Raw genomic sequence first — 10,731 nt, 5'->3', positions numbered from 1 at the left:
TCCACTGCTTGTTACTGTTATGTTTTGAATTATTTTATGGCATGTATAGAATAGACCAGTGGCCGAAGAATATTTTGGTTAATGTATATAAGCCATACGAAAATGGCTTCTTTTGAATGTGTACTTATAGAAGTTTAAATTTGTATCCCTAACTGTCTTTAGTATTTATCTAAAGGAATGTTCTTAAAAAAAAATTTTACTGTTCTGATATGAGTTTCAAGTCTGGTAATGCCCCTTCACCTATTCTGACGACGGATACGAGATAGGGGTGTTACATATACAACACCATTTATTACAAAATTTATAAAATATTAATATTATATTAATTTTCTGACTTTGAACAATCACCACGTAACAAACATAAACAAAAAATATATAATATATAAATAAGAAGCCTATAATATATAAAAAAATTAATATTGTATTGATTTTTTGACTTTTAACAATCTCTTAGTATTGAAAGTTTGTCACATGGTACCACCGAATTAGCTAATACTGCCACGTCAACTCAACTAAATGTTAGTGTGGAGGTACAATCTGGATGATGGAAGTTCAAGGATCAATTAAGTTCAAAAATATTTTAAGGGCCAACTAGGTACAAATGAACAAGATCAAAGGCCAAAATCTATCTTATTCCTTAATTTTAATAATCTAAATTATTAAAAACAAAATAGTAGTATAACAAATTATTTTTTTACCAAAAATTACACCATTATTTTCTTAGCTAAAGTAAGTTAATTAATTAAAATAATATTTACTTTATTGCATTTGTTAATTAATATCATTTATTATTAAAACTTAATTCTAAAAATGAAATGCACTTTATATATAACTAAAAAAATATCCTAAAATTAAAAAAACTAACTACAGCTCATTATTTTCTTATTTGCTTGCATTCCTATTCCTTTTATATTCTATATATGATTAGATTCCAATGGATTTTGCCACGATAGACAACCACGATTTTTCCTTTTTTTCTAGACATCTCACCTTGAAATAAGAAATTATATTCATACCAGGCATCGAAAAAAAAAGCATATTAAGTAAAAGAGTAAATAGATATCAGTGGCTAACTTATGACATTAACCCATTCATATATACTAAATTGATTGATTTTTCAAGTTTAGATAACAATTAAGTACCAAAGATAATTGGGTAACAAAGTACAATTAGTGGCTAACATATATACATATATTATACACATATATATATTAACCCATTCAGATATACTAAATTGATTGATTTCGTGGTTGTCTTCGCTTGAATGAATGTATGCAGAAAGCTACTAATAGTCAAATTGCAATTCTCGATCTACCATTGATTGCATTCAATTATGTATACCATAAATGATACATGATCCAATTTAAAATGGACTCGACGCCATGCAGACAAAAATCATGGCACATCAGCTAAAAGAAGTGTACCATAACATGACAATATCATGGATCGATTGCCATCGGAGTGATGCGCCTCTTGGCTGTCTTATTTACGATGGGAGTATTTGCCAAACTTGGCGATGCCTGTTTCCCTTCTCTCTTTTCTGCACATTCTACCGTCCTGTTATCTGCAGTGACTGGATCATTAACTTCAATCACCATGTCATCAGGTTTCTGGACAATAGAGCTCGTACCCTCAATGTTCATTATTTTAGGTTCTAGAAAAAACGAAATGGGTGAGATGCGAATAAAGGCTAAATGAGTAAAAATAATCGTGCATAATAATGCTACGTTTGGTAAGAATATTATTTTTTATGCATGTTTTAGTATATGAATGAGCAATAAACTAATTCAATTGGTAATATTTAGCCATTCCCATGCCTTACTTTTAACAAAGAGAAGGAAAAGTTTCCGCTTATTTTGAAGATGTCTTATTTTCTACGAGAGTTTTTACTTATCTTTCAAATTTCAAGTTTAAAATTGTACTAGCTATTCTTTATTTCATGTCTAACTATTATAATACATATGTAATAAATAAGCACTTTCTTCATTTTATTGCACTAGTAACCAAACCAGGCATAAATGATGAGCAAGTCCAAACCTGCTAGAGGAATGGGTAGTCCCAGTTCTTCCTTCTCAAATTCTACCAATGTACAGTAACCATCTTGAGATGACAATGCTAAATATCGTGCATCATATGACCTTTCAACAAAAAGCAAAAGAAGACACTTAGTACTCCATGTGATAAACTCAATCAATGAATGACAGCCATTAAACAATCTACATAGAAGCCATACTACTTACCATGCAATGTCAGTTATGGCTGCATAGTGAAGACCAGCCAAAATTGCTATTGGAGGAACACTCTCAGTATCGTAAATATACAATGAATTCAAAGTTGCAACAGCAAATACAAGTCGATAAGGAAGCTCGAAAAAACCAGCTGCGAAGTCAGGTCACAAAAATTAGATTACTACTAAAATGTCATGGTGGACTCCTGTACAATTAAGCACTACCAGTGAAAAGATACCTGGGTTAGATCCTCGAAGGTTGAAAGCTAAAGGGCAGAAACGGACTGCAACAACTGGTTTGTTAGCACAAGGGAGCTGCAAAGGTCTGCCACCCAAAAAAGACAAAAGCTAATGAAAAAAACTGGCCAAAGCTAATGTAAATAGAATTTAGTCCAGCAATTAGATCTGAAGTTCATGGAATATTGTCAATGTGGCTGATTTTGCATTAAGGAGTGAAGATGCCTAGCTTCCGTATTGAAAGATAGTTGACGTCTTTACCTTGACAGGTCTTTTCTGGAAAAGACATAAGTGGTGTTTATTGTTTCAGATGAAGTTGACATTTTATAAGAACCTGCAGTGCAAGAAATGTCAAACAAAATGCAATGGTATCAACGCCACCAATGCAGCAAGTTTATGCTCTGTAAACGTAGAAACGATGTGAGGAGATATAGCTAAACTCTGTAAGTGAAGTTGGTTCAGAACTATTGAGGACTGAACTTTTTTTTTTTTGAAGAATTTGAGGATTGGACTTTAAATAACTGCCAACATATGATGACAGGAAGAAGGCTTGTCAATTACAAAATACTGGAATCAGAGTGAAAGTACAGAATCATATTCATAAGAATTTAATGGAACTGGACAGGTATTTGGGCCAATACCTGCTGGCACTAGTAAAAATGATCCATCAGGCGACCAAGCTAATCGACGGAAGAATGATGGCAGTGTTTCGTCATGAAAAAGATGGTTTTTTACTGACTGCATCTCAAACCATATTTGAGGTTAGTTATAAGTAACAAATGCAGCTGCAATACAGAAAATAACAAGATAGTTGCAACCTTAGCATCATCTATTGGCTGCTGTTCTGCCTTCATGATGGTATGCTGACAAATATAGTTCAACTTCTCAGCACCCTTTGTTTTTGATTTAGGCTTATTGATATAAATTCGGCAAGTCCTATCTGAACTGAGAGAAGCAACATACTTGGACAAGGGATCCCATGCAACACCTTGAACATAATGGAAATGACCATCTAATATCTGATGGACAGAACCTGAAGATAAAACAAACTTATAATCACAGTGATGTCAAGAGAAAAAGAAAAGCAATTTTATCAGCATCCTGCATGCTCTCTTTTTTACCTTTGTTAACGTCCCATATGATACAAGAATTGTCAACAGATCCAGAGATGAGAAATGCACCATCAGTTGACCATTGCAAATCTAGAACATCTTTACGGTGAAATCTAGGCAAGAAGAAGCCCAGTCATGAGCACAGAACGCATACCAACAAGAATGGACCCTGAAAAGGGCTCCTAAACTGAAATTTTTACATCAATATTAACTATCTAATAGATGAAGGAAAAGTCAAAGTCCTCTGGTTGAAATATAGCCTGAATATGGTTAGCTTAGACTGATGGCCCCTACTGGCATTGCAATCACAGTTTTTACATATCCTTTAATGTTAATATAGCCTACTTCATTGCAATGCATTTATTTTTAATTTTCATAATACAATAAAGTTGATAGAATCATCTCTGAACCACAACAATTCATTAGTATTCAAACTAGCACCTATTAAATGAAGGACAAAAAGAACGAGTTTAATCTAAGGAATTTTCATCCTAATCAAGTTTCACTCAAACTCCGAAGTGCAAAACCAATTTGTAAGAAACAAATATATTTTAGAAGCTTTCAAATGCATTCAGATTAACCCCTTACGACAAACTCTTGAAAACTTTCCAACTTTGACCAGTTTCTGTAGTGTGCAATTTCCATATGATCAGCTCACCCCCTATCAAACAGAAAAAATCCTTTTTCAGAATTTGCTGCCAATACCAGACTTCATTCAAAGAACTTAAATGATCAATTCATACAATAAAAATAAAAAAAAAACAAAAGAAAAGAAAAGAAAACCATACCATCAGCCCCAGAGGCAAGTTGGTCCCCTGCTCAAAATAAAAAGGACAACGTTATCTCAGTCATTAAAGAGAATAGAAACTTGGATAGCGTAAAATTTAATTATATCTTAGATCAACACAACTTCGAAGAACAAACATACATTTAAGATACTACAAACTACATTTATTTTGATAGTTATAAGCAGAGTGCAACCGCAAGAAGACATTTCAAAATTAGGACAGCAATCGACTTGGGCTCAAATTACTTGTTCCTAACACAAGAATCGTTCATAGATTTTGAAATTCCGAGCTTCAGACAACTCAAGGAATTAATACAGCTATGTGCCTATACATATAATCAACGGGATCTTGATATATGATAAAATAAGCACTCAAAGAAGGGGTTTTCATGTATTACCGGAGGGAGAGAAGCGAAGGGCATTAACAGCGGAGCCATGGTAAGAAAGACTATTTTGATATGAAGCAGTTGGGATTTTCTTCTGTACTTCGCCTGAATTAATTACCCATAGCTGAAAAGTTCAACACAGAAAAAACAATAATCGATTTAGCCTGGCATGACTCTCAACTACCATAATAAAATTCATATTAAACCTTGAAATCCTTGACTAAGATATGATTTAACACAGCATTTCGATTTAACAAACAAAGTTCCTGGTTGCTCACAAAATTATAAAAAAGAAAACTCTAGAAGAAATGCAAGGGATGGATCAATTAAAATGAAATAAGAAATAAATAAACTCTAAAAAGACCTTGATATCGAAATCAGCGCCGCCGGTGGCGAGAAGACCGGAGATGGGGTGGAAGTCTAGGGTTAAGACGGGCTTGGTGTCGTGCCAATTTATTTGAACTGTCCCTCCTTTCATAACTTCTCTTTCTTTATTTTTTTCCCTTAAGCTTGTAAAAGAATTAGAATTGATCTAGTTTTTAGGGTTAGGTCAGCAGACCGGAGATGAGTAAAGAAGAGAAGGAAGATGGGTTGCTTTTGGCGCCCTTCTTTCAATTGGCGGGAAAATGTCGAACCCTCTACCCTTTACTTTTTTCCTGTTCTAGATAGTAGAATTTACCGAGAAGTGTTTGTGGTAAGGAACAGTATAACTCTTAATGGAAGGGCAGGTATTTGAATTTCAATTGCTTTTTGAAAAATCACATTAACAAGCAGTCATGAATTTTAAACATCAAGAATATAATAGGGTGGAAGATAGCCAACTAGAGTTTGGATGGGCGGTATGTTTACCTACGGTAAGTGTAAAAATAACAGTAGCGATAAAATTAGATACTGTAATAATATTGTAATTTGAGATAAAAAGTAAGCTAAATGCACCACACTATGTCATACTGTCGCCCCAAACGAAGCCTAAAACATAGTAAAATTTACATATAAATTTTTACTTATATATTGAGATATTAGCCCTTGGTAGCATAGGTACTTAATAATGTTTCATATGCTACAGGGCATAGGAATCCAACAAATGCAAATATGAGAACTTTTTTTATGTGGCATTTACATAGTTCATCTTAACTCCCCGTCTAGTAAAGCTTTCTCACTTCATAAACTTATAACTAATACGAAGATGACAAATACCCAAATAGAAAAAAAGTAGAATTTGTTTAGAAATAATAATATTTTATATGTAAATTTTTATTTATATATTAATATATCAGCCCCATGGTAGCATACATAACCAAAAATGTTTTGTATACTGTAGGGCATGAGAATTCTCCAGGTGTAAATATGATATTTTCTTGGTGTAAAATTATACATATTCACATAATTCATTTAATTAGGTATCCAGTAAGATTTTCTCGTCTTATGAACCCATCACTTAATAAGGTCTTTCGACTATAAATCATTCACACCTTTTCATATTATCTTTTTAGGCACTTTTGCTCTCAACAAAATTAAAAAACAAAATCCTAATTAGGGATAATACTAACCCATTAAAGGATCTATCTACTTTTGACGAGCAACATTTTTACAAATTTTCTCTTATAAAATTAACCTTCCCTCAACAAAAATATTTTAACTTAAAGTTAATGTTAATAAAAAAAAGAGAAAGAGAATACAATCTTTACCAACTGAAAATTTAAAGGAAAACGAAAAAATTTTGGCATATCTCTATGTGCTTAAAACAAAGAAAATCATAAAAAAAATGGAAGACGGAAGAGAATGAATTTGTAAACATTGAAACCTTTTTAAATTTCTATGGCTTAGATTTCAGCAAAATTACGAATAAATACATTCTTTTTCTAGCTAGAAGCATTTTCTACAATAGTTACCCCTCCCAATGGCTCCCCCACCCCCAACGACTATTTAAATAGCCGTTGAACCCCCAACTAACGGCTATTTTTTTCTATATAAATCCCTAATTCTTTTTATTTTTTTCAATTCAATCCCAACTCATCTCTCTCACATTTTGTAACGCCCCCATGCCCGAAACCGTCATCGGAGTCGAGCTTGAGGGGTTACCGAACATAATTTATCAAATTAAGAACTTCAAATCATTTGTTTCTACATTCACAGCTTTCTAACTACCCGCGTCACAGTTACAAGAAAAATCATATCTCGAGTTACGAAACTCGAAATCAAGATCCGTAAATTTTCCCTAAATCTAGACTCATATATCTATTTACTAATTTTTTTCTAGAATTTTTGGTTGGGCCAATTAGTACAGTTTATTAGTTAAAGTCTCCCCTGTTTCAGGGTTCGACTGCTCTAACCTCTGTGTATTACGAATCAGATATTTCTCTATACAGAAATTAAATGACTATTAGGTTTGTTTCTCTTAAAACTAGACTCAATAAAGAACCTGTACATATAAATAAAAACTTCTAATTATTTTTTTAAAATTTATTACGAATTTTTAAAGTCAGAACAGGGGATCCAGAAATCACTCTGGCCTTGTTTCACAAAAGTTTAAATATCTCATAAAATATAATTTATATGCCTGTTTTGTTCAATCCACATGAAAATAGACTCATTAAGCTTCAATTTCATAACTTACTCATCATTTAGTTCCGTTTATACTATTTTTAGTGATTTTTCAAATTCATGTCATTACTGCAGCAATATTCTGTTTTAAGGCAAGTTTCATCTTTCCATGAATTTTTATGAACTAGATAACCTATTAAACTTCCATAATATCAAACATGATCTAAATTAGCCATCACCATGACTTATCAATATCAAACATTTTCTCAACCAAACATGGCCATATCATAAAATTATTTACACAAAATAAGTATATTGCTATACATGCCATACTTAAGTTTTACAAGCCATTTACCCAGATGAAAGTCCTTTGGATAGTGTGATCGAACCTTCGACCCGTCCCGATTCCTGAGCTGGCTTGTTCAAAACTACAGTAAATAAATAGGAGGGAGTAAGCATAAATGCTTTGTAAGTTCATATGTAAATAACAAGTAACATAACAATACAAATATACCAAACAACTTTAGCATGGTATCACCAAAACATATGTCATATTTCTAAACATCATTCATCATCTTACCACCTTATCGTTGTTGTATCTATTTTCAACCCGAGGGTTAAGAACATGCCTGTCAAAGTGTCCATTTCACAACACTTACCAAAACGTCACTTGCATCTTAAGTGTTCTTCCATTTCACTAGAAATTTCACCCGTTGAACACATCGGAATACAACTCGGATACACGGATAATTTGCACATAAGTGCCTCATATGTAATCAAGAAATCATGTAACCCGCCCCTAAGTGAACTCGGACTCAACTCAACGAGCTCGGGCGTTCGCATCCATAAGTGAACTCGGACTCAACTCAACGAGTTCGGATGCCTAGTTACATCTCACGAACTCAGACTCAACTCAAGGAGTTCGGACATTCGCATCCATAGGTGAACTCGGACTCAACTCAACGAGTTCGGATGCTCAACCATCCTAGTGACTTGTCACTTGTATCCTAATCTATTCCTAAGGTTCAAACGGGCATTTTCCTTGATCACACATCTTTGCTGTCTTCCACGGAATATCGAAATTGGTACTTCGGTGATAGTTCATACTCATCAAGTAATTCACATAATTACATATTATTCAACAATAACCACAAAGCATAATATTTCATGATAATAATCAGCATCATATCATATAAACAACATTAAATTGCTTAAAATGACAATTATGTTACTACATTTACACATGAACTTACCTTGGTACCAAAATATAAAGATTTGCAATTTAGTCCACAATCTTTTCTTTTCCTCGATCGCGACTTGAATCTCATTTTTCTTGATCTATAATACCAAATTAATCTTATTTAATACATACATTCATCAAAACAGCATTTAATACGAACTTTGGAAAAATTACACTTTTGCCCCTAAACTTTTGCATAATTACACTTTTGCCCCTAGGCTCGGGAATTAAACTTTATTCCTTATTCTTATGTTTTATAACATGCTGATCATTTTTACCTTCTATGGCAACATCAAATTCTCTCTCTAACATATACTTGTGACTATTAGGTATTTTTGTCGATTAAGCCCTTTTACTCGTTTTCACTCAAAACCGAGTAGCACAAGTGGTCTAACATAATTTAAAACCTCATATTCTATCATAAAACATCAAAATACACAAATTTCACCTATGGTATTTTCCAAATATAAACCCTAGTTAATTATGCTAACATAAGCTTAATCGAGCTACCGGGATTCCAAAAACGTAAAGAACATCAAAAACGGGGCTTGGAATCACTTACTATGGAGCTTGGAAGCTTGAAACAAACCCTAGCTATGGAGAACCCTTGAAATTTCGGCCTAATGAAGAAGATGGACAAAAATTGGCTTTTAATTTTATTTTTAATTCATTTTAATAACTAAATGACCAAAATACCCTTACTACTAAACTTCCAAAATTCCTTCCATGTCTTAATTTTTTCCATGAACTTAAAATTGGTCAAATTGCTATTTAAGACCTCCTCATTAATATTCCAAAAAATTTCATACTAAAACTTCTAGAATGCAAGTTTTGCAACTTATTCGATTTAGTCCATACTTTCAATTTAAGCACTTTAGGCATAGAATTTCATCACGAAATTTTCACACAATCATGCAGTCGTATCATAATCATCAAATAATTATAAAATTATTATTTCTATCTCAGATTTGTGGTCACGAAACCACTATTTCGATTAAGCCTAATTCAGGATATTACATATTTTCAAATTTCTCTCAAATTTCTCTCAATTCCCACTTAATTTCTCCACTCAATTTTTATTCCTCTCTCAACTCTCTCTTTTTATTAAAATTGTATTAAGGTTTTTTAATTATTTTTTTATTACAATTTATTTTGTATTTTTTGAAATTAGTAATGGTAAAATATTTAATTCGTTTGGATGACAACACATTTCAGTCGATCCATTGCAAATGGTAAGAACTTCTTTATCATTTTTAATCTAATTTAATTTAAATATTTTCTTGTTATACTAAAATTAATATTTTGTATATATTTTTTATATATAGTCGAAGATTGGACATTGGAGACATATATTTGTAATTTACCTATTCTCCATTGTCTTTAATTGAACCATACTGAAAGATGTGGATTTTTACACGTGGCCCATATGGGTAGGGGGTTAGACTTGACACTTGCAAGCGGTTGGTGGAAAGGTGGAGACCTGAGACACACACATTACATCTTTCATGTGAGGAGTGTACTATCACACTCGAGGATGTACAGTTGCAGCTTGGGTTATCAATGGATGGGCTGATAGTGATTGGGTCAGTTGTCATAGCCAATCGGAGAGATGTATGAGAGCAACTTTTAGGGAGGGTTTTAGACACGATTTATGGAGCCCAGATAGATATGAATTAGTTGAAAAGAAATTTGGTGTCTTGATACGGATCAGTGAAGTCCAAAGAGAACAACATGCTTGAGTGTAATTCTTATGATTATCGGGGTTTTTAATGCCTCAATAAATTATGAAATTTGTTCATTTAAGTAGCTACTAAACTAGAGAAGAGGCGAATCAGTTGGGAGTTACGTGTTGGTGACGTGTACAGGAATATGTCGGGTGATAGAACCATGAAAATTAAAATGCGGTTGTATGCTGCTACTGCATCATAGGCATGGCATCGACTGCATTGTATCTAAGTAGATGTCAATTGTCCTTTTGGTTTGCGGAGATTATGGGACAATTTTAATGGAACGCCGATACCGGTGGCCACAATGGAACGCTCGATACCGGTGGCCAATACTTTCATCTAAGACAGGTGGGAATACATTTCTCCATATGTTATGTAACATCCGAAATAGGGCCTAGTCAGAATATTAGTTTCGGCCCAATCGACCAATATTTTTTATATTTATGGAGGCGTGATATGAGTAATGCCATT

At 33.2% G+C, this 10,731-nt stretch overlaps 1 protein-coding gene across 1 annotated transcript; it reads right to left on the bottom strand.

Moving 5' to 3' along the window:
* Positions 1–1,289: 1,289 nt before the first annotated feature.
* On the bottom strand, positions 1,290–5,452 carry LOC107901717 (chromatin assembly factor 1 subunit FAS2). The gene is made up of 12 exons (XM_016827819.2): positions 5,114–5,452; positions 4,762–4,873; positions 4,365–4,391; positions 4,165–4,237; positions 3,586–3,689; positions 3,283–3,497; positions 3,106–3,202; positions 2,726–2,798; positions 2,467–2,552; positions 2,241–2,379; positions 2,038–2,138; positions 1,290–1,654 (listed from the first exon to the last, which is right to left on the bottom strand). Exons 1-12 carry the CDS (start codon positions 5,225–5,227, stop codon positions 1,440–1,442), a joined length of 1,356 nt encoding a protein of 451 aa, XP_016683308.1. The 5' UTR covers positions 5,228–5,452; the 3' UTR covers positions 1,290–1,439.
* Positions 5,453–10,731: the final 5,279 nt, after the last annotated feature.

Source organism: Gossypium hirsutum, chromosome A11 (assembly GCF_007990345.1).
Source record: "Gossypium hirsutum isolate 1008001.06 chromosome A11, Gossypium_hirsutum_v2.1, whole genome shotgun sequence".
Classification (NCBI taxonomy): domain Eukaryota; kingdom Viridiplantae; phylum Streptophyta; class Magnoliopsida; order Malvales; family Malvaceae; genus Gossypium; species Gossypium hirsutum.
This window is presented reverse-complemented; position numbering and strand designations above follow the sequence as displayed.